Consider the following 27,328-nt stretch of genomic DNA (forward strand, 5'->3'; position numbering starts at 1 on the left):
AAACATTCATGTCCTGTCATTTTACCTCTGTCCTAAATTTGCCCCTTTTTCAAGTCTCATGGGATGGTAGGTATATCTTTCTTTTCTTTTTTTCTTTTCTTTTTCTTTTTTTTTTTTTTTGAGATGGAGTCTCGCTCTGTCGCCCAGGCTGGAGTGCAGTGGAGTGATCGCAGCTCACTGCAACCTCTGCCTCCCAGGTTCAAGCGATTCTTTTGCCTCAGCCTCCCGAGTAGCTGGGACTATAGGCGCACGCCACCACACCTGGCTAATTTTTGTATTTTTAGTAGAGACGGAGTTTTACCATATTGGCCAGGCTGGTCTCAAACTCCTGACCTCATGATCCACCTGCCTCGGCCTCCCAAAGTGCTGTTTTTTTTTTTTTATTTTTAAGGGTAAATAGTAGGTGTATATATTTATGGGGTACATGAGATATTTTGATACAGGTATACAATGCATAATAAGCACCTCAGGGTAAATGAGATATCCATTGCCTTAAGCATTTATCCTTTGTGTTACAAACAATCTAATTATACTCTTTTAGTTATTTTTATTAAAAAAAATTTTTATAGCCAGGACATGCTCTCATCTGAACTTCGTTATTTTTAAATGTACAATTAAATTATTATTTACTATAGTCACCCTGCTGTGCTACCAAATACTAGTTTTCATTCACTCTATTTTTTTTGTACCCTTTAACCATACTCCCCCACAAACCCTCTGCAACCCTTCCCAGCTTCTGGTAACCATCCTTCTACTTGCTATCTCCATGAGTTCAACTGTTTTAATTTTTAGCTCCTACAAATTAGTGAGAACATTTGAAGTTTATCTTTCTGTGCCATCCTTATTTCACTTCCATCCAGTTCCACTTTATCTTCAGTTCCATCCATGTTGTTACAAATAACAGAATCTCATTTTTTTTTTTTATGGCTGAAAAGCACTCCATTGTGTGTATGTGCCACATTTTCTTCATTATCTGTTGATGGACACTTAGGTTGCTTCCAAATCTTGGCTACTGAGAATAGTGCTGCGATAAACATGGGAGTGCAGATATCTCTTTGATATACTGATTTCCTTTCTTTTAGGTAAATACCCAACAGTGGGATTGCTGGATCATAAAGTAGCTCTATTTTTAGTTTCTTGAGGAATCTCCAAAACTGTTCTCCATAGTGACTGCACTAATTTACATTCTCACCAACAGTGTTTTATCCAAATCCTTGCCAGCATTTGTTATTGCCTGTCTTATGGATAACAGCCATTTTAACTGGGGTGAGATGCTATCTTATTGTAGTTTTGATTTGCATTTCTCTGATAATCAATGATATTGAGCACCTTTTCATAAACCTGTTTGCCATTTTTATGTCTTCTTTGAGAAATGTCTATTCAGAGTTTTTATCCAATTCTTAATCAATTATTAGACTGCTTCCTAGAGAGTTGTTTGAACTCCTTATATATTTTGGTTATTAATCCCTTGTCAGATGGGTAGTTTGCAAATATTTTCTCCCATTCTGTGGGTTCTCTCTTCACTTTGTTGATTGTTTCCTTTGCTGTGCAGAAGCTTTTTAACTTGATGTGCTCCCATTTGTCCATTTTTGTTTTGGCTGCCTCTGTTTGTGAGGTATTACTCAGGAAATCTTTGCCCACTCTAATGTCCTAGAGAGTTTCCCCAATATTTCCTTTTAGTAGTTTCATAGTTTGAGGGCTTAGATTTAAGTCTCTAATCCATTTTGACTTGATTTTTGTATATGGTGGGAGGTAGTGGGTCTGGTTTCATTCTTCTGCATACGGGTATCAGTTTTCCCAGTATCATTTATTGAAGAGACTGTCTTTTCCCCAATGTATGTTTTTGGTACCTTTGCTGAAAATGAATTCACTGCAGACATATGGATTTGTTTCTGGGTTCTCTATTCTGTTCCTGTTTTTATGCCAGTGCCATGCTGTTTTGGTTACTATAACTCTGTTGTATAATCTGAAGTCAGGTAATGTGATTCTTCCAGTTTTGTTCTTTTTGCTCAAGATAGCTTTGGCTATTCTGGCTCTTTTGTGGTTCCGTATAAATTTTAGGATCTTTTTTCTATGACTGTGAAGAATGTCATTGGTATTTTGATGGAGGTTGCATTGATACCTCTTAATTTTCTAAGGGTTTTCCTTACTTATCTCTTAATTTTCTAAGGGTTTTCCTAAATAAGAGTACTAGTTTATTCTTGCTGCCAGGTGATGCTTGGTAAAGAAAGAAATGGCAGTGGATGGACCACCCTAACTCCATGATTCCAATCTTACTCAGCTTTCTAAGAGACTCATAAGGAACCTGCTTCTTCTTATCCAGACACCCACTCACCACAGTCTAACCAAATCATCATTTTGCCTTTCAACCCAGAGGGACAGACAGTAATTCTACCCATCCACCCCATAACGCCAAACACACGTCATCATGCAGAATTTGGTGTCAGAACTGGAAGGGACTCTATGATCACTCAGGCTAATGCCTCACTGTACATATGAGAAAACCCAGAGTACAGAAAAAGAAGCGACCAAGCAGCAGGGGCTTGACTTGGAGTCTAGTGCTCTTTCCCCAGTCTAGGCTCCCTCCTGCCATCTAACAAAATGAAGCCAATTTCTCTTACGGTTCTAGGGCCTCTCCTTCGCGTCTCTGCTGTGGCACCTTTCCTTAGCCGCTTCTCCGACTGCGAGAGCTGATCGAGAGCTGCCACCGGCCGCCGAAGCCTGGATCAGGCTCTGTCCCGACGCCTGACCGGAACCTGAAGCCAGCGGAAATCCTGAGAGAAAGTCTGAAACCCACTCAGTCCCCGAAACCTTGTGTGTCGTCACTGCTGTGCGTCGGCGGGAGCATTTTGCGAGCGTCCGGGGGCCTTCGTCACTTCCGCCCCCGCGGCAAAGCAGGGAGGTCGGAGGACTGGAGAGGTGGGGACCCTGGGGAGGTGGCTGCTCGGAGTCTAGGTGACGGGGCGAGACGGGGCCGGTAGGTGGCGGGAGGGGCCGGGCCGGAGCCGGCGGGAGGGCCAGGCCCGGAGGCCCCCACCCTGGCGTGCCTGCCCCGGCCGCGGCTGAGGAGGAGGAGGAGGAGGAGGAGGAGGAGGAGGATGATCTCCAGATACACTCGGAAGGCGGTGCCACAGAGCTTGGAGCTGTGAGTGGACTGCTCAGCCACCCCAGCCGGGGCGGGCGGCGGGCGCTCTGGGGACCCTCCTTGACCAGTCCTTCGTTCCTTTCCTTTCCCAGGTCTGGGGAGAGATTTTTCTTCGGAATTCTCTCCTCTCAGCCCTGCTGGACCCTGCCCCTTCTTCCTCCATCTCCAGCTGAGGGCGTGTCGCCCTTCGACTGAAATTCCTGAAATCAAGCACTGGGTCTGCTGAAGCATTTGTAGCATCCGCAGTGCTTCAGGTCCCATTGTTAATGGCCATGGTAGCTCGAGAAGTTATTAATAGCTAACTGAGGGCTCCAGGAAAGTGCTCACTTGACACTGTGCAAAGCTATTTACATACATTTGCTCATTCCTATCAATGATATCAGATTGGGAACATTATTTTGCACATTCTACAGATAAAGATCCCAGAATTAAAGATTGTAGCATGCCAAAGATCACACAGCTTGAAGGTGGTAGAGCTGAGAGGTACAAACCTGATGTCGATCTGATTCTGAAGCCTGTGGTCATAACCATCACACATACTGCCTCCCCACCTCTGCAATTAAGCACCAGAATCCATAAAGATCAGTTTTGCTTTTGAGACTTTAAAGAGCAAATATTTCTGGCTTTAAAAAGATCCACCCTCACGGCCGGCCGTGGTGGCTCACGCTTGTAATCCCAGCACTTTGGGAGGCTGAGGCGAGCGGATCACTTGAGGCCAGGAGTTCGAGACCAGCCTGGCCAACATGGCGAAACCCCATCTCTACTAAAAATGCAAAAAAAAAAAAAATGGCCGGGCATGGAGGCGGGGGCCTGTAAACCCAGCTACTTGGGAGGGTGAGGCAGGAGAATCACTTGAACCCGGGAGGCAGAGGTTGCAGTGAGCGGAGGTCACGCCATCGCACTCCAGTCTGGGTGACAAGAGCGAAACTCCGTCTCAAAATAAATAAATAAATAAATAATAAAAAAAAAAAGAGCCGCCCCCTACCCTGACCGAAGTGTTGTATAATAATTTAGAAAGTAATAATAGTGTCATACATTTATTAATGCTTTACACTTCCAAAAGGGCCTTCACTTTTTTTTTTTTTTGGAGACAGGGTCTTGCTCAGTTGTCCAGGCTGGAGGGCAGTAGTGCAATCCTTGCTCACTGCAGCCTCCACCTATGGGCTCAGGTGATCCTCACAATGTAGCCTCTTGAGTAGCTGAGACTACAGGTGCACACCACCACAACTGGCTAATTAAAAAAAAATTTTTTTTGGTAGAGACAGGGTCCCACTATGTTGCCCAGGCTGGTCTCAAACTCCTGGACTCAAGCAGTTCTCCCACTTTGGCCTCCCAAAGTGTTGGCATGAGCCACCATGCCCAGCTCACTTCACTTTTTGATCTTAACAACTCTGTAAAGTGGGTATGATTATCTTCAGTCTTTCAGAAGATGAAATTATATCAGAAATGTTACATATTTTAAGATTATATAGCCAAAAAGTCAGGAGTTGAGCTTGGGCTTTAACCCCAAATTCCAATTTTTTTTCCTTCATGGAGCTATATAATTTTAGCAACCATAAATTTATTAATTAAATATTAACTATAAATAAATGTATTAATTAAATATTAACTTTTCCTTTCATTTAGCTTTGTAATTTTAGCAACCATAAATATATTAACTATTAATATTAATTATTAACTATTTAATTTATTAAATATTAATTATGCACATACATGATAATTGCAAGCATGCTATTTTGAATCATTCTTGGGTTTCTGGCTAGGCTGTCTTCTAGCCACGTGACTTTTAGGCAAATTACTACATCACTGAGCCTTCGTTTCTGCAATATGGGAGTAACACCTTATCCAAAAGCTTATTTAAAATGATGGTGTGGACCCCCACGCCTGTAATCCTAGCACTTTGGGAGGCCAAGGTGGGCGATTGCCTGAGCTCAGGAGTTCAAAACCAGCCTGGGCAACATGGTGAAACCCTGTCTCTACTAAAAATGCAAAAAATTATCTGGGCATGGTGGCACATGCCTGTAATCTCAGCTACTTGGGAGGCCAAGGCATGAGAATTGCTTGAACCTGGGAGGCAGAGGTTGTCGTGAGCCGAGATCACGCCACTGTACTCCAGCCTGGGTGACAGAGGAAGACTCTGTCTCAAAAAAATTAATAAATAAAAATAAAATAAGAATAAAATGATGGTGTGGAGCTTGACACATATACATCCTCAATAAATGGTATTTTCCTTGTCCCTTCGCACTTTTACTTGGGATACAATAGGCATACAAAGAAAATAAGTCTAAAACCTCTCTTTGCCTTTTAGAAGCTTATTATTTATTAAGGAATAAGATATCTACATGGTAGCAGTTTAGTTCCTAGTAAACTCTTTGGGAATTAGGAAGAAGAAACAGTCATCTCTTAGATTTGGGATGTGTTGTTCCTACTTAAAAAAAAAATTGTGAGGAAACTGTCTTTTCCCAATAAAGTGACTGAGGTTTAGCTAAAAATCTGCTTTTATGATTAATTCCAACCATTCTGAAAGTTAAAAAAAATCTTGTATGGAAAAAAATGATAGGCACTTGTTGGGCCAGAATTATTATTAACTAGTATAGTTATATCAGTTTTCTTTCTATTTTTTTTTTTTGAGACGGAGTCTCTGTTGCACAGGTTGGAGTGCAGTGGTGCCATCTTGGCTCAGTTGCAACCTCCACCTCCTAGGTTCAAGTGATTCTTCCACCTCAGCTTCCCAAGTCGCAGGACTACATGCCCAGCTAATTTTTGTATTTTTAGTAGAGATGGGGTTTCACCCCAGGCTGGTCTTGAACTCCTGGACTCTGTCTGCCTCGGTCTCCCAAAGTGCTGGGATTATAGATGTGAGCCACCGCGCCTGGCCTACTTGTTCTTGATTGTTGATTTGATACTCCCTATAAGGCCCAAAAGATGATTCTGTAGCTGGAGTCAGGATGAAGTGAATAATGAAGATAATGAAGATAAAATGTATCTTAATGGGAGCAAATTCAAAGCAATTTTTACTTTAGATGTTATAATAATGATAACCTGCTTTGAAGCCGTAACTTTAGTTTTCTACCTAGCCATTAAAAATTATAATTGTTGAAAAGAGTATGGGAAAGGAATGATTTTCAACATACAGCTTAACATTTTTTAATGAAAAATTTCAAACATAAACATATAGAGAATAGTATCATGAACTACCTGTCACCCCACATTCAACAGTTAACAAAGTTAATATATTTGCTTCATCTATCTTCCTTATCCTTTTCTTTCTTTCTTTTTTTTTTTTTTTTTTGAGACAGAGTCTCACTCTGTCGCCCAGGCTGGAGTGTAGTGGTGCCATCTCGGCTCACTGCAAGCTCCGCCTCCCAGGTTCACGCCATTCTTCTGCCTCAGCCTCCCAAGTAGCTGGGACTACAGGTGCCCGCCACCATGCCCAGCTAATTTTTTGTATTTTTAGTAGAGACGGGGTTTCACCATGTTAACCAGGATGGTCTCGATCTCCTGACCTCGTGATCTGCCCGCCTCAGCCTCCCAAAGTGCTGGGATTACAGGCGTGAGCCACCGCGCCTGGCCTCCTTATCCTTTTATTAACTTCTCTGCACCTCTCTGTGAAATAAGGAAAGCAAAACTGCAGATACTGCCATTTCACCCCTATATATGTCATTATGCATCTCTAAAAATTATGGACATTTTTGTATGTAGTCATAGTGCCATTATTAAATTTAATGATATTTTTTGTTATTATCTAATTGTCAATTCATAGATTTCCCTGGCAGACTAAAAAATGTCTTAAGTCTCTATTTCATAGCTTGAATTTGTATTTCTTATCCTTTCCACTTTTTCAAAGACAAGCTCTTGGTTGTAGGACCACTGAATGAGAGACATAGAGGTAAGTCTGCACAAATTGATCTCCACAATTTGAGAAATAATTTAAAGTGCAAGCTCCACTGACTGGGCTCTTAGCTTTATCTTTATATAGAACAATGGTACAATTCACTAAAATCTCAAACTCTTCATTTCCTTCTAGAGGCCTTCCTCTGAGAGCCAGATTACTAGGATTTGAATCTTGGCTTCATCGCTTACTAACCAAATGACCTTAAGCAGGTTACTTAATCCCTCTGTGCCTTAGTTTCCTTTGAAATGAGAGTATTTGAGATTTATGATAAACATTTGCATATTAAAGACCTGGAAGATCTCTTGTAAAGAAATCTGTGTAACTTTGTTCAACCTATTACAGTTCCTAAATGTATTTGACTACAGAGTTTTGTGAGGAAAGTCTACCGTAGATTACTAGGAACATATATTGATTGACCCCATAGATTACTGGAACATATAATGATTGACCCCATAGCTTAATCCAGTGCATACATTGGAGTCTCTAGAGCAGCAATATTCAATACAAATATGATATAAGCCACATATGTAATTTAAAATTTTCAGGTGGTCACATTAAAAAAGAAAGGTGAAATTGGCCGAGTGCAGTGGCTCATGTCTTGAATCCCAGTACTTTGGGAGGCTGAGGTAGGAGGATCATTTGAGGCCAGGAGTTAAGAGACAGCCTGAGCAACATAACAAGATCCCAATCTCTAAAAAAAAAAAAAATTAAAAATTAAATAATTAACCAAGTGTGGTGGTGAGTACCTGTAGTCTCAGATACACAGGAGGCTGAGACAGAAGAATCCCTTGAGTCCAGGAGGTCAAGGCTGCAGTGAGCTATGACCACACCACTGTACTCCAGCTTGGACAACACAGCAAGACCCCATCTCAAAAAATAAAATAAAAGTGAAATTTTTTTACCTTTTTATTTTGAAATAATTATAGACTCACAGGAAGTTGTAAAAATAGTACCAAGAATCCCATGAACTTTTCACTCAGCTTCCCCCAATGATGACATCTTATGTAACTGTGGTATAATTTAAAAGCCAGGAAAATGACATTGGTACAATACTGTTAACTAGACCTACAGACCTTATCCAGTTTTTACATCCACTCCTGTGTGTGTGTATGTGTGTATATAGTTCTTTCTATGCAATTTGGTCCCATTTACAGATTACTGCAAATACGACTATAAATCAAGATAGAGAGCTGTTTCATCACCACCAAGGAACTTCACTGGGTATCCCTATCCCTTTATAGTTATATCCACTCTTGTCTCCATCCCTGGCAACCATTAATCTGTTCTCTACCACTATAGTTTTGTCCAATGTACCATTATATAAATGGCCCTTAAACAATGCAGGGGTTAGGGGTATTGACCCCCTGTACAGTAAAACATCCATGTTCAACTTCTGACTCCCCAGAACTTAACCACTAATAGCCTACTGTTGACTGGAAGCCTTACCAATAACATAGTCAACACAAAAATAGACTGGTAGTTACATATATTTTACACATTCATGACATGCCTTTTTCTTAAATTTTTTCGATATTTCTAGGCTACATGGTTCATCTGTTGAGTTTCTTCAAATTGTTGCAAATCTCCAAAAAATTTTCCAATATATTTATTGAAAAAAATCTGCATATAAATGGGCTCACACAGTTTAAACCTGTGTTGTTCAAGGTCAACTGTAGTAGTTAATGGTTTTTCTATTGGCTTTGGCTTTTTGCACTAAAAAGCATGGTGCTTTTGAGATCCATCCAAGTTGTTGCATGTATCAATAGTTTATTTCTCTTTATTGCTGAATAATATTTCATTATGTGGAAATATCAATGTTAAAGGACATTTGAGTTGTTTTCAGTTATTTTTTTCAATTGTAAATAAAGCTGCTGTGAACATTTGTATACAGATTTTTGTATGAATGTAAGTTTTCATTTCTCTAGGCATAATGCCCAAGAGTGCAACTGCTAGGGCTCTGGGTAAATGCATATGTTTAGTTTTATTAGAAACTGTCAAACTATTCCAGAATGGCTATACCATTTGACATTCCTGCCAGCAATGTATGAGACATCCAGTTTCTCCACATCCATGCCTGCATTTTGTGTTATCATTATTTTTAATTTTAGCTGTTCTAATTGGTGTGTGGTGATATCTACTATATTTTCAACTTGTAGTGACATTAATTTTAAGAATATATTTTGTTTAACAACCCAATATATCCAAAATATTATCATTTTAATATGTAATCAAGATAATAAATGAAGTATTGCAAATTCTTCTTGAAATCCAATGTGTTTTACACTTAAAACACAATTCTGACTAGCCAGATTTTAACCACTGGTGGCTACCATATCAGATAGTGCAGTTCCAGAGCAGAGGAAGTAGGTGACTAACTTCTAGATTAAATTATTGAATTGTATGTATTTTTTTATACAGGAAATATAACTTTGTTTTGTCTTTCATAGGAAAGGAATAACAAAACATGCTCTTAACCATCATCCCCCTCCAGAGAAGCTGGAGGAAATTTCCCCCACCAGTGACAGTCATGAGAAAGACACAAGTTCCCAAAGGTAATAACACAAAGTGTACTTGTTTACTTATTGCACTTGCTCATGGCAGAGGTTTTGTTTTTTGGCTTAAGATTGGTGTCAAGCCTTGTGCTAATGAAAACAAAGCAAGAATTTTTGTCATGTTCTCAGTACCATTTAGTTTTCATTCTGAAACAGCTGATGACAACATCATACATATTTTCATAACCTTTGAGAAGTAGTATTATAAAGTAGTTAAGAACACGGATAATCTGCCATGGGATTAGAATGAAAAAACAAACAAACAAACACACAAACAAACACACAAACAAACAAAAAACAGAACATGGAGCTTGGTACTTACAATCCCAGCACTATAGGAGGCCAAAAGGTGGGAGGATCATTTAAGCCCAGGAGTTTAAGACCAGCATGGGCAACATGGCAAACCCCATCTCTACAAAAAATAAATAAATAAAATAACATAGCCAAGTGTGGGGATGTGCACTTGTGGTCCCAGCTACTACAGAAGCTGACATGGGAGGATTGCTTGAGCCCAGAAGGTCAGGGCTGCAGTAAGCTGTGTTTACACCACTATACTCCAGCCTGGGTGAAAGAGCAAGACGTTGTTTCAAGAAAAAACATAAATAGGGCCGGGCGCGGTGGCTCACGCCTGTAATCCCAACACTTTGGGAGGCCGAGGTGCACAGATCACGAGGTCAGGAGATCGAAACCATCCTGGCTAACACGGTGAAACCCCGTCTCTACTAAAAATACAAAAAAATTAGCCGGGCATGGTGGTGGGGGCCCGTAGTCCCAGCTACTCAGGAGGCTGAGGCAGGAGAATGGCATGAACCCGGGAGGCGGAGCTTGCAGTGAGCCAAGATCACACCACTGCACTCCAGCCTGGGCGACAGAGCGAGACTCCTTCTCAAAAAAAAAAAAAGAAAAGAAAAAACATAAATTAAATAAATATCAGAAAGAGCAAGATTATAAAAAACAAACAATAAAATAACATAACATAAATAAAAAAGAACATGGACTCAGGAGGAGTTCAACATCTGATTTTTAATCCTGGTCCTACAACTTATTAGCTGAGTAACATTGGGAAAATTACTTAACTGATAATAGTATATCTTATAGCAGCAGTCCCCAACCTTTTTGGCACCAGGGACCAGTTTTGTGGAAGACAATTTTTCCATGGACTGTGCAGTGGGGTGAGGGATGGTTTCAGGATGATTCAAGTGCATTACATTTATTATACACTTTATTTCTATTATTTTTACATTGTAATATATGATGAAATAATTATACAACTCACCATAATGTAGAATCAGTGGGAGCCTTGAGCTTGTTTTCCTGCAACTAGACAGTTCCATCCGGGGATGATGGGAGACAGTGACAGATGATCAGGCATTAGATTCCCATAAGGAATGCACAACCTAGATCCCTTGCATGCGCAGTTTGTGCTCCTGTGAGAATCTGATGCCACCACTGATCTGACAGAAGGCAGAGCTCAGGTGGTAATGTGAGCCATGGGGAGCTGCTGTCAATACAGATGAAGCTTCATGCACTCACCTGCCACTTACCTCCTGCTCTGCAGCCCAGTTCCTAACAGGCCACAGACCAGCACCAGTCTGTGACCCCGGGGTTCGGGACCCCTGTCTTATAGGATGTTGCAAATATTAATGAGATAATGTATGTAAAACTTGGCACGATGCTTGGCATGTAGTAAATGCTGAGTAAATATTAGCTGTAGTTATTTTAAGTAATAGAACAGGGAAGATGGTTCTTCAGTCTCTCAGAACTTCAATTAGTGTCTGAGATGCAATGTGTGATTTAAAAAAATATTGTATAATCATAGGCCGGGCGTGATGGCTCACATCTGTAGTCTCAGCACTTTGGGAGCCCAAGACAGGTGGATCACTTGAGCTCAGGAGTTCAAGACCAGCCTGGGCAATATGGCAAAACTCTGTCTCTACCAAAAATACAAAAAAAAAAAAAAGGCTGGGCACGGTGGCTCACGCCTGTAGTCCCAGCACTTTGGGAGGCCGATGTAGGCGGATCACTTGAGGTCAGGAGTTCAAGACCAGCCTGGCCAACATGGCAAAACCCTGTCTCTACTAAAAATACAAAAATTGGCTGGGGGTGGTGGCGCACACCTGTAGTCCCAGCTACCCAGGAGGCTGAGGCAGGAGAATCACTTGAACCCGAGAGGAGGAGGTTGCAGTGAGCCGAGATCACGCCACTGCACTCAGCCTGGGCAACAGAGCGAGACTCCATCTCAAAAAAACAAAACAAAAGTACAAACAAAATTAGCCAGTCATGGTGGCACGCACCTGTAGTCCCAGCTACTTGGGAAGCTAAAGTGGGAGAATCACTTGAACCCAGGAGGCGGAGGTTGCAGTGAGCTGAGTTCGCACCACTGCATTCCAGCCTGGGTGACAGAGCGAGACCCCATCTCAAAAAATAAAAAATAAAAAGTGCCATACAAGATCAGATACTACTTTAGCATTTCTGAAATGTCTTTAGTTGTCAAGAGTATGTTATAGGCTGGGTGCGGTGGCTTATGCCTGTAAATCCTAGCACTTTGGGAGGCCGAGGTGGGCAGATTACCTGAGCTCAGGAGTTCAAGACCAGCCTGGGCAACATGGTGAAACCCCTTCTCTACTAAAATGCAAAAATGAGCTGGGTATGGTGGTGCACACCTGTAGTCCCAGCTACTTGGGAGACTAAGGCAAGAGAATCATTTGAATCCAGGAGGCCGAGGTTGCAGTGAGTCAATATCGTGCCACTGCACTCTAGCCTGGGTGACAGCATGAGATTCTGTCTCCAAAAAAAAAAAAAAAAAAAAGAGTGTGTCATAGGTGAGATGTTGAAGTATTCATTGTAAACTATGACTAGAATTATTTGGAATGACTGCCATCAATTCTGTAGGAATTAGGACTTTTCCATAATGCTCAAATTTCAAGTTCTTCATTTATTTTTGCCTATGTGGATATATTTGTACACATGTTTATCACCTAGTAAGTTGCTGAGTAGTTAATGCCACAGAAACTTGAGGACATATGAAAAATTTTCTTTTTTCTCTCCTCCTCCCAAATTGTGCCTTTAGCAAGTCTGACATCACAAGAGAATCATCTTTTACATCAGCCGACACTGGGAATTCACTGTCTGCTTTTCCAAGTTATACAGGCGCAGGGATATCTACTGAAGGAAGCTCGGACTTCTCCTGGGGATATGGTGTGAGTTATATGTTATCAGTCTGATAGAGTGCTTGGGAGATGATTCTGGGAATTAGGATTTGTCAGTATATTTCATTCCTTCACTCTCCTGCATTGTTTCTTTACATTTATCATACTTCATAATAACTGTAAAGAAGCATCAGTCCTCATCTTCTTTCAGTATTTGCTTTGTTTTATTGATATAGTAGTTGAGCCTTAGACATGCTTAGTGTTCAATTTAAACAGTTGCAGGTTGGCCGGGCACGGTGGCTCACACCTGCAATCCCAGCACTTTGGGAGGCCGAGGCGGGCGGATCACCTGAGGTCGGGAGTTCTAGACCAGACTGACCAACATGGAGAAACCCTGTCTCTACTAAAAATACAAAATTAGCCGGGTGTGGTGGTGCATGCCTGTAATCCCAGCTACTCCGGAGGCTGAGGCAGGAGAATGGCTTGAACGCGGGAGGCGGAGGTTGCTGTGAGCCGAGATCACGCCATTGCACTCCAGTCTGGGCAACAAGAACGAAACTGTCTCAGAAAAAAAAAACAACAACAAACAGTTGCAGGTTAATATGGATTTGGGCTCTGGGTCTATTCCTTTTGCCATGCCCAGTCCAGTAATGTATGTCTTTACCACTAATGTTACCTTGTTGTTTAAAATGTTTTTGAAAGTTTATTATTAAGCCATTATAGCCTGGGAAAATATTTATGATATATTGGTAATGAAAACAAACAGGTTATAAATCATATGTGTAGTGTCACTCTAATTTTGTTTTATATAAATTCTTTCTATATTAGTGAAAAGGACCAAAATATTTACTCAAAATATTGTTCAGTTGTTATTAATTAGGTGATGAGATGAGTGATTTTTATTTCTTTACTTATTTTTGGCTATTTCCCATTATAAAATATTATTTTTAAAAGACCAACAACTCTAAAAATTTTTTAAAGACAATTTTTATGCATAATTTTATCATCTTGATGCAAGATGCAATAGACATTTTTATTTCTTGTTTTTTTTTTTTTTGGAACGGAGTCTCGCTCTGTTGCCAGGCTGGAGTGCAGTGGCACGATCTTGGCTCACTGCAACCTCTGCCTCCCGGGTTCAAGCTATTCTCCTGCCTCACCCTCCTGAGTAGCTAGGACTATAAGCGTGCACCACCATGGCCAGCTAATTTTTGTATTTTCAGTAGAGACAGGGTTTCACCATGTTGGCCAGGATGGTCTCGATCTCTTGACCTTGTAATCTGCCCGCCTCAGCCTCTCAAAAGTGCTGGGATTACAGGCATGAGCCACCACGCCCGGCCAACATTTTTATTTCTATATCTTTTTTCAATCTGTATTTAATTTGGCTTAGTTATAATCATGATGCACACAGAATATTATGCTGCATTTCTTCACCTAATATTTTATAAACACTTCTCCACAATATTGACTTTATATAATATTATTGTTAGGCTCTTTCTTTCTGTTTGTCTTTTCTTTCTTTCTTCTTTCTCTGTCACGCAGGCTGGAGTGCAGTGGCAATCATAGCTCACTGCAGCCTCAAACTCCTGGGCTCAAGCCATCCTCCTGCCTCAGCCTCCTGAGTAGCTGGGACCACAGGTGCATGCCACCACACCCTGCTATTTTTTTTTTTTTTAAGAGGTAGGATCTGGAACTCCTGGCCTCAAGCAATTCTCCCACCTCAGCCTCCCCATGTGCTGAGGTTATAGGCATGAGCCACTGCACCCAGCCAGAAACCTGCTTTTTTTTTTTTTTAACAAAAAGCCTGCTAATTGTTAAAACCTATTTTCTAATCATTTTGAATGTACATGTACTTTCCTTATATAGTTGTATGATACATGTACATACTATTTTGTGGCCTATTTTTTTCATTTACCATCATTTTATATAGACATTTACTACTCCACACTGGTCAATCTGAATGTTATATAATATTTTCCTGTCTTAATATATCATAATTGGATCTTTCCCTTATTATCTGATACTTGGGTTTTCACGTTTTTTTCGTTCATTCAACAAATATTTATTGAGCATGGTTGTTTTCCCTGTACTTGGCCTTGGGAATATGGGGTGAGTGAGACTTACATGATTCAATAGTCTAATGAGGGAGATTGACAAAAGTAAATACAAAAGGTGATAAGTGCTCTAAGGAAGATGACAGGGTGCTGAAATAGAACATTATCAGGGGGATTCATTATCAGGGATCTCTGGTAAGGTAGATCTGAGACTTGAAGACAGAAGAGCTAGCCATGTGAAGAGTGAGGAAAAGAGTTTTCCAGACAGGTAACCGGCAGCATATGCAAAAGCCCAAGGAGGAGAAGAGCTTCATGTTTCCAAGGGAAAGTGTTTGGTGTATTCTTGCAACTGATAAAAGGTCAGGGTGGTTGGATGATGGAAAACCAGGGGGAGAAAAGCACAAATGAGATTAGAGAGGTAGGTGGGACTAGATCATTAGGGCCCTGCAGGCCAAAGAATTTAAATTGTATTCTAATAATTAGATGCCTCATCAGGAAGATTTAGTATACTGACTAAATATTTCCATTAGTTCTCTCTATATTATGATTTGTATCTCTTTATAACTTAAAAACGTCATACAGATGTTTCCTATGTCCTTGCTTTCCTTTTGGCATTTATAGTCTAACAGGTTTTTAAAATATATTCACATATAGCCATCTTACTTTTGACCTTCATTTCTTCACTAGTCAGGATTTTATCTTTAGAAAAATTGAATGTTATAATATTCTTTTTCATGGCTTAAAACAAAATCCATCCCTTCAGGTGTTTATCCTTTGAATTACAAACAATCCAATTACACTCTTTTAGTTATTTTAAAATGTACAATTAAGTTATTATTGACTATACTCACCCTTTGTGCCATGAAATAGTAGGTCTTATTCATTCTTTCTGTTTTTTTTGTACCCAATAACCACCCCATCTCCCCAATCCTCACCCCCCCACTACCCTTCCCAGCCTCTGGTAATCATAAATTTCATTAATTTCTACCCTGATCTTTATTATTTATTTTGGGTTTGGTTTGCTCTTGCTTTTCTAGTTCTTTTTTTTTTTTTGAGACGGAGTGTCGCATTGTCACCCAGGCTAGAGTGCAGTGGCATGATCTCGGCTCACTGCAAGCTCCGCCTCCCGGGTTAACACCATTCTCCTGCCTCAGCCTCCCAAGTAGGTGGGACTACAGGTGCCTGCTACCACACCCAGCTAATTTTTTGTATTTTTTTTAGTAGAGACAGGGTTTCACCACGTTAGCCAGGATGGTCTCGATCTCCTGACCTCATGATCCGCCTGCCTTGGCCTCCCAAAGTGCTGGGATTATAGGCGTGAGCCACCACACCCAGCTGCTTTTCTAGTTTCTTTTAAGATGTATCATTAGATTGTTCATGTGAAGTTTTTTCTCTTTTTTGTTTTAGGCACTTACAGCTGTAAACTTCCCTCCTAGTATTGCTTTTGCTGTTTCCCATAGGTTTGGATATGTTGTGTTTCTAGTATCATTTGTTTCAAGAAATTTTTCAGTCTCCTTAATTTCTTCATTGACCCACTGGTCATTCAGGGGGATCTTGTGTAATTTCCATGTGTTTATATAGCTTTCAAAATTCCTCTTGTTATTAATTTCTAGTTTTGTTCCATTGTGGTCAGAGAAGATGCTTGATATTATTTCAGTTTTTTTGGTCTTAAGACTTGTGTTGTGACCTAACATATGGTCCATCCTTGAGAATGATCAATGTGCTGAGGAAAAGAATGTGTATTCTGCAGCTGTTAGGCGAAATCTTCTGTAAATATGTTAGATCCATTTGGCGTGTAGTGCAGATTAAGTCTGATGTTTCTTTGTTGATTTTGTCTGGAAAATCTGTGCAATGCTGAAAGTTGGGTGTTGAAGTCTCCAACTCTTATTGTATTGGGACCTATATCTCTCTTTAGCTCTCATAATATTTCCTTTATATATCTGGGTGCTCCAGTGTTGGGTTCATATATATTTAAAATTGTTATATGTTCTTGCTGAATTGATCTCCCTTTATCATTATATAGTGATCTTCTTTATCTCTTCTTATAGTTTCTGTCTTGAAATCTGTTTTGTCTGATACAAGTATAGCTACTTGTGCTCTTTTTTGGTTACCATGGGCATGGAATATCTTTTTCCATCCCTTTATTTTCAGTCTGTATGTGTCTTTATAGGTGAAGTGTGTTTCTTGTAGGCAACAGATCAATGGGTCTTGTTTTTTCATCTATTCACCCAGTCTGTGTCTTTTTTTTTTTTTTTTTTTTTTAAATGGAGTTTAGCTCTCGTAGCCCAGGCTAGAGTGCAGTGGCACAATCTCGGCTCACTGCAACCTCTGCCTCCTAGATTCAAGTGATTCTCCTGCCTCAGCCTCCTGAGTAGCTGGGATTGCAGTTTTGCACCACCATGCCTGGCTAATTGTATTTTTAGTAGAGACGGGGTTCTGTCTTGTTGGCCAGGCTGGTCTCGAACTCCTGACCTCAAGTGATCTGCCCACCTTGGCCTCCCAAAGTGTTAGGATTACAGGCATGCGCCACTGCACCCAGCCTTGCTGCATGACTTTCTAGGTTAGAAAGCAACACAGCTTCTGGCTGGCTCTTTCCATCTCTCTCATCTGAATGGTGGACCTCAGAATCCAGCCATCATATTGCGAGGAAGTTCAGACCACATGAAAAGGCTCATGTAGAGAGGAATTAAAGCCCCAGTTGAAAGCCCACTGTGCTGAGGAGCAGAGACGAGAGTTCAGGGTAGAGGAAGAGAAGAGAACCAGAAATTAATTAATGGGTGAATATAAAAGTCTATATTTTTTGTCTGATTTCTTTAAAGGACAACTGACTGATTAAAGCAAAATATATGCTTGTATTTAATATGTATATGATATATAAAGTGTGTGTCTGAAATGTGTCTAAAATGTATAAAGAGGGAGTTTATACTTGTAGAAGTAAATATAGCTCAAACAATGGGTGACTATAAGTGGAATTATACTTTTATAAGGTTATTATATTTGTGGATTATTGTAAAATTATTCAAGAAATTAAATGAAACAGTTCTCACACAGAGAAAGCTCTAGGCCCAGGTGAATTCTGTCATCCATTTGTGGAAGAAATAACAATGATGCAAACTTTTTTCCAAAAAGTATAAGGAATACTTCTCAATTCAGTTCATAATAAGGTCAGCAGAGTCTTGATGCTAAAACCTGAGAAAGACAATGTAATAACAAAAAATTATGAGGTGGGACTTTTAGTATCAGAGTAAATAGCTCGGCAAATCCTCCTCCCCAAAAGCAACAATGAAACTGGACAAAATGGTGAGGTGCAACTGTTTAAAGGCTTTGCAAATTGACAAAAAGCATATAACAAATAAAGAAGCAATTATTCATGAAAATCAATAGAACTTTGGGTTAAGAACAGTGAGAGACTATTCTACTACAGAGGGACACGCTGTGAAAACTAGCAGCCTCACTGTTGGAGAAGGCTCAGTAGGTTTGGAGTGAACCTGGAGAGACCCTATGCCCAACAGCATGTAAGTAACAGTAGTAAACTTGGTAGGAAGAACAGTTGCTCAGATAGCTTGAGGTTTTAGTCCTGGCTGGGACAAACAATGGATTGGCAAACTATCCAGGAATTTATTAAGGATATCTGGGAAATAAGACGGTCACAGGAGGCCTTGATAAGCTTTCCACACATCCACACAGGACTGACTAAGCTATCTACACATCCCTGGCTGACCGTGAGTCAGCTTGCAAATGCAGAGAAGATACAAGAGGGCATCCAGAAATTAAAATCAGATGCAAAAACTGCTTGAATTTGAACTAAGACAAAATAAACTTTAAAAGAAAAAATACTACTAGAAACAAAGAGGGACATTTTATAATGATAAAAGGGTCAATTCATCAGGAAAATATAGTAGTTATAAATGTAACATCTAATAACCAAGTCTTAAAGTTGGTGAAGCAAAAAATGACTGAATGGAAAGGAGAAATATTGTAGCAATTATAGCTGGAAACTTTAATACCCCACTCTCAATACTTGTAGACCACCTAGACAGAAAATCAGCAAGGATATTAAACACCTGAACAACACTATCAACCAACCTGACCTAACTGACATCCCACCCAGTGACAGCAGTGTAGATACTCTTCAAGCACACATAAAGCAAGTTTTTTAACTATAAAAAGATTTAAATTATACAAGGTATGTTCTCCAACCACCTTGGAATTAAATTATAAATCAACAACATACATTTGGGATATCCTCAAATATTTGGCAATTAAACATCACTCTTCTAAATAACCCATGGGTTGAAAAAGGAATCTATAAGGGAAAGTAGAAAATATTTTGAACTGAAAGAAAAGGGAAAAGCAAAATATAAACATTTATGGGATGCAGCTAGGAGGAAATGAATAGCTTTAAATGCCTACAGAAAAACAGGGATGTCTCAATAATTTGTTTCCACCTTAAGAAACTAAAGAAGAACAAACTAAATCCAAAGCAAAGCAGAAAGAAGGAAATAATACAGATAAGATAGATAGAAATTAATAAAACAGAAAAACAATAGAGAAAATAAAGTCAAAAGCTGTTTCTTTGAAAAGAAGTCAGTAAATTGACAAATCATTAGTTGGTTTGATCAAGAAAGAAGAGAGATTGACATGATCAGGAATGAAAGAGAGGGCATAACTCAACCCTACAGAAAGTACTCTGAGAATTCAGTAAACAATGGCAACAAATTAGATAACTTAGATGTAATGGACAAATCCCTAGAAAGACATAAATTAACAAATTGACTTAAAGAAAAATTAAAAATTTAAACAGCTCCATACCAATCTAATTGGGTTATTTCTATCTATGTAATTTCTATTTAAATAAACTAAATTAATAATTAAAAATCTTTCAGCTGATCACAGTGGCTCATGCCCGTAATCTCAGCACTTTGGGAGGTAAGGAGGGAGGATCACTTGAACCCAGTAGTTTGAGACCAGCCTGAGCAACACAGTGAGACCCCATCTCTATGAAAACTAAAACAATTAGCCAGGTATGGTGGCACGTGCCTTTAGTCCCAGGTACTTGGGAGGCTGAGGTGGGAGAATCGCTTGAGCCTGGGAGGTCAAGGCTGCAGTGAGCCATGATCACACTACTGCATTCCACTGGGCAACAGAGTGACTCTGTCTCAACAAATAAACAAATAAAAAATCTTCCCACAAAGAAGTCCAGGCACAGATGCACTAGTAAACTCTATCAAATATTTAAATTCTAGTAAACTTTATCAAATATTTAAAGAAGAAATCAGACTCAGAAAATCAAAGAACACTTTCCAATTCATTCTATGAGACCAGTATTACACTGATACCAAAACCAGACAAAGACAAGAATTCTTCATATAAGAGATTCTAAGGAATAGAAGGAAAAGAAAAGAAAAAAATTAGAACTGATATATGAATTTAACAATGCCACAAGGTGCAAGATCAATATGTAAAAATCAACTTATTTCTATATACACTTAAATATTTAAAGAAGAAATAATACCAATCCCTCACAAACTCTTTCAGAAAAGAAAGAACAGTTCCTACCTAACTCATTCTATGAAGCCAGTATGACCTTGATACCAAAGTCAGTCATCACAAGAAAACTACAAACCAGTATGCCTCTTGAAATTAGACACAAAAACTTCATTAACAAACCAAATCTAGTCACATAAAAGGATTATTTACCCTGACCAAGTGGGTAAATAGGATTTATCCCAGGATTGCACGGCTGGTTCAACATTAGAAAAACAACTCTTCATCTGGGTAGACGGATGGTGAAAAAAAGAAAAACAACTAATTTAATACATTATATTAATAGAATAAAGGACAAAAATGACATGATCATCTTAACAGTAACATAGAAAAAACATTTGACAAAATCTAACACCCATTCATAATTAAAAAAACACTCAACATACAAGAAATAAAAGGGAATTTAATCAACCTGAAAGGTTGGGCATCTACAAAAAAGTTAGAACTAACGTTATTATATGTAACAAGAAAAGACTGGATACCTTCCCCTTAAGATTTAGAACAAGGTAAGGATGTCCACTCTTGCCACTTCTATTCAGCATTGTATTGGAGCTAGTGCAACAAGACAAAGAGAGGCATTCAAATTGAAGAGGAAGAAATAAAAATGTCTTTATTCACAGATACCATGATGTAAAGAAAATCCAGAAAATTTACATTCCCTGCATTACCACCCCCCAAATCTAATAGGACTAAGAAATTAGTTCAGTTAGGTCACAGTATACAAGAGCAATTTACAAAAATATGGTTTTCATATAATGCGATTATTATTCAGCCATAAAAATGAAAGAAGTTCCGATACATGTTACAACTTGGATGAACCTTCAACACATGCTAAGTGAAAGAAGCCAGACATGACACATCACATATTGTTTGATTCCATTTATATGAATTGCCCAGAAGAGCAATTCCATAGAGACAGAAAGTAGATTATTGGTGGCCAGGGGCTGGGCAGAGAGAGGAATGGGGGATGACTGCTAATGGAAACAGTTTCTTTTAAGGGTGATAAAATATTCTAGAATTAAGATACTGGTGATAGTTGTACAACTGCGAATATACTAAAAACACTGAATTTGACAATTTAAAAGGGTGAATTTCATGGTGTGTGAATTATATCTAAATTTAAAAATTTGTATTTCTATACATTGGCAGTGAACAATCTGAAAATGAAAATTTAAAAATCACAATAGAATAAAAAAAGTTCTTAGCAATAAATTTAACAGAAGCAACACAAGACTTGTACATTGGAAATTTCAAAACATTGCTGAGAGAAATTAAAGAAGATCTAAATAAATGAAGAAAATTCCTTGTTCATGAATTGGAAGACAAAATATTAATAATATGGCATTTCTCTCCAAATTAATCTATATATCAGTGCACTCTCTATCAAAATCCTAGGAGACATTTTTATAGAAATTGATAAGCTCATCCTAAAATGTATATGGAATTGCAAAGGATCCAGATTAGTAAAAAAAAAAAAAAAAAAAAATTGAAACAGAAATAGAAAATTAGGGGACATATGGCCGGGCGAGGTGGCTCACGCCTGTAATCCCAGCACTTTGGGAGGCTGAGGTGGGCGGATCACCTGAGGTCTGGAGTTCGAGACCCGCCTGACCAACATGGAGAAACCCCGTCTCTACTAAAATTACAAAATTAGCCGGGTGTGGTGGCGCAGGCCTGTAATCCCAGCTATTCCGGAGGCTGAGGCAGGAGAATGGCTTGAACCCAGGAGGTGGAGGTTGCTGTGAGCCGAGATCGCACCATTGCACTCCAGCCTGGGCAACAAGAGTGAAACTCTGTCTCAAAAAAAAGTTAGAGGACATATACTACCACATCTCAAAACTTAATATCAAAACATTAGTCAGAACAGTGTGGGCAGGGCGTGGCAGCTCATGCCTGTAATCCCAGCACTTTGGGAAGCCAAGGTGGGTGAATCACCTGAGGTCAGGAGTTCGAGACCAGCCTGGCCAACATGGTGAAACCCTGTCTCTATTAAAAATACAAAAATTAGCTGGGCACAGTGGTGCAGGCCTGTAGTCCCAGCTGCTCAGGAGGCTGAGGCAGGAGAATCACTTGAACCCAGGAGGCAGAGGTTGCAGTGAGCCAAGATTGTGCCACTGCACTCTAGCCTGAGTGACAGAGCATGACTCCGACTCAAAACAACAACAACAACAAAAACAGTGTGGTACTGACAAAAAGATGGATGTGTAGTCAATAGAACAGAATTGAGAGTCCGGAAATAAACTCTTACATTTAGGATCCATTGATTTTTGATAAAGGTACAAAGGCAATTCAATAGAAAAAGGATTTTTTTTTCCTTAACAGATGTTGCTGGGACAATTGGATATCCATGTGCAAAAAGATGAATTCACATCATATAAAAAATTTACTCAAAATGAATTATAAACTTAAATATAAGAGCAAAAACTATAAATCCCTTAGAAGAAAATGTATAATCAAATCAAGACCTTGGATTAGGCAACAAGTTCATAAATAGGACACACCAAAAGCATAAGCTACGAAAATGGATAAATTTAACTCCTTCAAAATTTACATCTTTTTTACTTTTACATACCTCATTAAGAAATGAAAGGACACCAGCCTGGCCAAGATGGTGAAGCCCCGTCTCTATTAAAAATACAAAAAATTAGCCAGGCGTGGTGGCAGGCACCTGTAATCCCAGCTACTCTGGAGGCTGAGGCAGAGAATTGCTTGAACCGGGGAGGTGGAGGTTGCAGTGAGTAGAGGTCGTGCCACTGCACTCCAGCCTGGGCGACAGAAAGAGACTCTGTCTCAGAAAAAAGAAAAAAAGAAAGGAAGGAAGGAGGGAAGGAAGGAAGGAGGGAAGGAAGGAAGGAAGGAAGGAAGGAAGGAAGGAAGGAAGGGACAGATCACAGATTGGGAGAGAATATTTCCAATATCTGACTTGTATCCAAAGTATATAAAGAGCTCTTAAAACTCCATATTAAAAAGAAAAAAAAGGCTAGACACAGTGGCTTGTGCCTGTAACCCCAACACTTTGAAAGGCTGAGGCCACCAGATCATTTGACCCCAAGTATTTGAGACCAGCCTAAGCAACAAAGTGAGACCCCCATCTCTAAAAAATAGTTAATTAATTAATTAATTAAAAGGTGAAATAATGGGCAAAAGACTTGAAAAGACATTCCATGAAAGAAAAAGACATAAATGGCCACGTAGCATGTAGAAAGATGCTCCATATGATGAATTATAGAGAAAATGCAAATTGAAAACTGGGAAGATAACACCACTCCACATTTACAAAAATTGCTAAAATTAAAAAGACTGACAATACCTAGTACTGGAATGGATGTGGAGCAGGTTTAATGCTCACACATTTCTGGTAGGAGTGCTAAATTGTACATCCATCCTATAAAATAGTTTAGTAATTTCTTTAAACATACATTTATTATGTGACAGCAATTTCACTGCTAGCTATTATCCAAGAAAAATGAAAACATATGTCTAGAAAAAGACTTGTACATGAATGTTTATATCAGCTTTATTCATAACAAACAATATAAACAAATACTGAAAATAACATAAACGTCCCTTAACAGGGGAATGGATAAACAAATTGCGGCATAGTCTTAAAACAAAATACTTTTCAGCAATAGAATGTAATGAATAATTAATACATGCAATAACATGAATGAACCTCAAAAAGATTCTCCTGAATGAAGGAAGCCAAACACAAAAAGTGCATCCTGCACAATCCCAATTATATGAAGTTCTAGACCAGACAAAAGTAACTTACAGTGATAAAAATAAGTCAACATTTTGGAAAAGCTGCAAAGGAGTGTGAGGAGAAATGTTTTATATCTGGAAAGGAATGTTAGTTACTAGGGTGAATATTTTGTCAAATCTCATTTGCTGTACACTTAAATGTGCATTTTGTTGAATGTAAGTTATTCCTCAGTAAAGTTGATTAAAATTTTAAAGTCCTCAAAGAGTTAAAGGACAAGATAACATCTATTTAAATTATTAGAGGTTTTAAAACAAAGCAGGTAAAGATATTAACTTAAGAACAGGCAAATATGAAGAACCAGTTAAACATCTTCAAAATGAATAGCATTTGAAATATCTCAATATACAAGGTAAGCTGGACCCAGTGAAACAGATAGTAGCTAATTGAATGCTAAAACTAAGAAAATCACCTAGAACCAGGGAACTAAAAACAGAATTTGAAGAGTAGTTAGGAGACATGGAGGATGGATTAAGAAACTGCAATATATTTCTAACAGAAATTTTAGAGAATAAGAAAGAGGCAATTTTCAAAGAAGTAGTCACTGATTTTTTTTTTTTTTCAGACCCGAAGAAAGACATGTTTGAAAAGTCTATCAGGTGAAAGACAATTTTTTTAGAGAGGGGTCTTGCTATATTGTCCAGGTTGGAACACAATGGCTAGCCACAAGTGCCACCATGGTCTAGTATATCCTCAAACTCTCGGGCTCAAGCAGTCCTCCTAACTCTGCTTCCTGATTGATTCACTGCGACTACAGGTGTTGGCCACCATCCCCAGCTTTGGACAAATTAAAAAACAAAAAACAAAAAAAAAACCCACTCCCAGACAGATAGATATAATTTTTATTGGGTAGGGGTTGACTTTCATTTTTAGGGTGAAAATACATTATTTTCAAACATAGATATGACTTTTCTCCCACTGGAACACTGGAATGTAAAAGGATGTGTAAATTTAGATGTAGTAGAGGATAAGCAAGGAATCTGAAGAAAATGATCAGATTTGCATTTTGTAACCATCCCTCTGACTGCTTCTTTTTTTTTTTTTTTTTAAGAGATGAGGTCTCACTTGGTTACCCAGGCTGGCAGTAGCACAATCATAGCTCACTACAGCCTCGAACTCTAGGGCTCAAGTAGTCCTCCCACCTCAGCCTCCTGAGTAGCTGGGACTATAGGCACAGACCACCATGCCTGGCTAATTTTTTATTTTTTTTAGAGATGGCAGTCTTGTGATGTTGCCCAGGCTGGTCTCAAACTTCTGGCCTCAAGTGATTCTCCCCACTCAGCCTCCTGAGTTGCTGAGATTACAGGTGTGAACTTCCATGCCTAGCCCTCTGACTATTCTGGTTTTTGGCTTTTGTTTTCTTTTTTGAGACGGAGTTTTGCTTTTGTTGCCCAGGCTGGAGTGCAATGGCACGATCTTGGCTCACCACAACCTCCGCCTCCCGGGTTCAAGAGATTCTCCTGCCTCAGCCTCCCAAGTAGCTGGGATTACTGGCGTGAGCCATGACGCCCAGCTAATTTTGTATTTTTAGTACAGGCAGGGTTTCTCCATGTCGGTCAGGCTGGTCTCGAACTCCTGACCTCAGGATCTCCCGCCTCGGCCTCCCAAATTGCTGGGATTACAGGCATGAGCCACCCGCCTTGGCCTTTTTTTTTTTTTTTTTTGAGACGGAGTTTCATTCTTGTTGCCCAGGCAGGAGTGCAATAGCACAATCTCGGCTCACCGCAACCTCCGCCTCCCAGGTTCAGGCAATTCTCCTGCCTCAGCCTCCCAAGTAACTGGGATTACAGGCACCCGCCATCACACCCAGCTAATTTTTTGTATTTTTAGTAGAGACAGGGTTTCATCATGTAGGCCAGGCTGGTCTGGAACTCCTGACCTCAGGTGATCCACCCCACCTTGGCCTCGCAAAGTGCTGGGATTACAGGTGTGAGCCACTGTGCCTGGCCTGACTATTCTTAAAGGCTGGATTACAGAGGTCAAGGACATAAGTTGTCAAGTGAAAGATGCAGTATAAAAAGTAATATACACAGGATTTTCCGTCTAAAAAATAGTGAAACCAAGCAACTGTACTAAAATTAGCAATCTATCTTTGAACGGTGGAATTACAGGTAATTTTTATTTTTTCTGTATACTTTTCTGTATTTTTCAAAGTGTTTACAATTAATACTGTATATAAGAATATGTTACTTTTAAAAATATAGACTTTTTTTTTTTTGAGACACAGTCTAGCTCTGTCACCCAGGCTAGAATAGAGTGCAATGGCACAATCTTGGCTTGCTACAACCTGTGCCTCCCAGGTCAAGCAATTCTTGTGCCTTAGCCTCCCAAGTAGCTAGGATTACCGGTGTGTACTACCACGCCTGGCTAATTTTTGTGTTTTTAGTACAGATGGAGTTTCACTATGTTGGCCAGGCTGGTCTTGAACTCCTGGCCTCAAGTGATCCACCCACCTTGGTCTCCCAAAGTGCTGGGTTTACAGGCGTGAGCTACCACGCCTGGCCTTTTTTTTTTTTTTTTTTTTTTTTTTTTTTTTTTTTTTTTTAGGCTAATCAAGTGAAGCAGTAGGAGTGGAGAGGAAACAAAGAAATCCATAAAGTGGTTGTGATCAATTAGCTGTAAACACCACTGTACTTGGACCAGCCTAAAAAACAGACATTTATCTAAATTTTCTTTAAATATGAATGGAGAAGATACCTGAAAATTCCGAGATCTGAAAACTCACTAATTTAACTTTTCTTTCGTGGAAACACAGCAGTATTTCAAGTAGACTAAATATGTAAACAAAACAAGTCTTACTGCTTTTAATCTTTATAATTTTTAACAGAGAGTGAAGCTCACCTAAATATTTGGGGGGAATATTTTCTTCTAGGAACTCGATCAAAATGCCACTGAAAAAGTCCAGGCAATGTTCACAGCCATTGATGAACTCTTGTATGAGCAGAAGTTGAGTGTGCATACCAAGAGTCTACAAGAAGAGTGCCAACAGTGGACAGCTAGCTTTCCTCACCTCAGGTACTGAAGCCCTCCAGTTGACTTGTATTCATGGCTAATACTAAAATTTAAAAAGTAGATTTTTAAAAAAAGCTTGTATTCTGAAATCTGTATGAGCATGACTTTAATGAATGTAAATAAGGCCATGTGGTATAAAGCCTCGGCTAAGAGAAAAGTTGGTAGAAGTTTCTTAGAGTTTCCTTAACTAACAATATGTGATCCTAATCAAGTAAAA

The 27,328-nt window shown here is 39.3% G+C and overlaps 3 protein-coding genes across 15 annotated transcripts in view; 1 reads left to right on the forward strand and 2 right to left on the reverse strand.

The window, feature by feature from the left end:
- The window catches only part of ECD (ecdysoneless cell cycle regulator), a 92,848-nt gene extending 90,060 nt beyond the window's left edge, over positions 1-2,788 (reverse strand). For 5 of the 6 annotated variants that reach the window (XM_055092980.2, XM_055092979.2, XM_055092978.2 and 2 more), the window contains exon 1: positions 2,622-2,760. The gene's annotated coding sequence lies outside the window, so the exon portion shown is untranslated. Of the gene's footprint in view, positions 1-2,621 lie in introns of all 6 variants that reach the window. The other variant, XM_003815981.7, reaches the window with a different exon arrangement.
- A 16-nt stretch (positions 2,789-2,804) lies between these two features.
- The window catches only part of FAM149B1 (family with sequence similarity 149 member B1), a 75,108-nt gene continuing 50,584 nt past the window's right edge, over positions 2,805-27,328 (forward strand). For 3 of the 7 annotated variants that reach the window (XM_003815987.6, XM_008969007.6, XM_008969006.5), the window contains exons 1-4: positions 3,013-3,145; positions 9,488-9,592; positions 12,663-12,792; positions 26,972-27,114. In XM_003815987.6, the coding sequence (XP_003816035.3) occupies positions 3,099-3,145; positions 9,488-9,592; positions 12,663-12,792; positions 26,972-27,114 (425 nt within the window). In that variant the 5' untranslated portion in view covers positions 3,013-3,098. Of the gene's footprint in view, positions 2,920-3,012; positions 3,146-4,846; positions 7,035-7,128; positions 8,262-9,487; positions 9,593-12,662; positions 12,793-26,971; positions 27,115-27,328 lie in introns of those variants that run through there. The other 4 variants (XM_055092981.1, XM_008969005.5, XM_063607745.1 and 1 more) reach the window with 4 other exon arrangements.
- DNAJC9 (DnaJ heat shock protein family (Hsp40) member C9) overlaps positions 12,950-27,328 on the reverse strand; it is a 69,970-nt gene continuing 55,591 nt past the window's right edge. Inside the window, exon 6 of one of the 2 annotated variants that reach the window (XM_055092998.3) lies at positions 12,950-13,299. Coding sequence is in view for 1 of the 2 variants with exons in the window: in XM_055093000.3 (XP_054948975.1) it covers positions 13,261-13,299 (39 nt within the window). In the remaining variant the exon portion in view is untranslated. The remainder of the gene's footprint in view (positions 13,300-27,328) is intronic. The other variant, XM_055093000.3, reaches the window with a different exon arrangement.

The sequence above is a fragment of the Pan paniscus genome, chromosome 8, assembly GCF_029289425.2.
Source record: "Pan paniscus chromosome 8, NHGRI_mPanPan1-v2.0_pri, whole genome shotgun sequence".
NCBI lineage: Eukaryota > Metazoa > Chordata > Mammalia > Primates > Hominidae > Pan > Pan paniscus.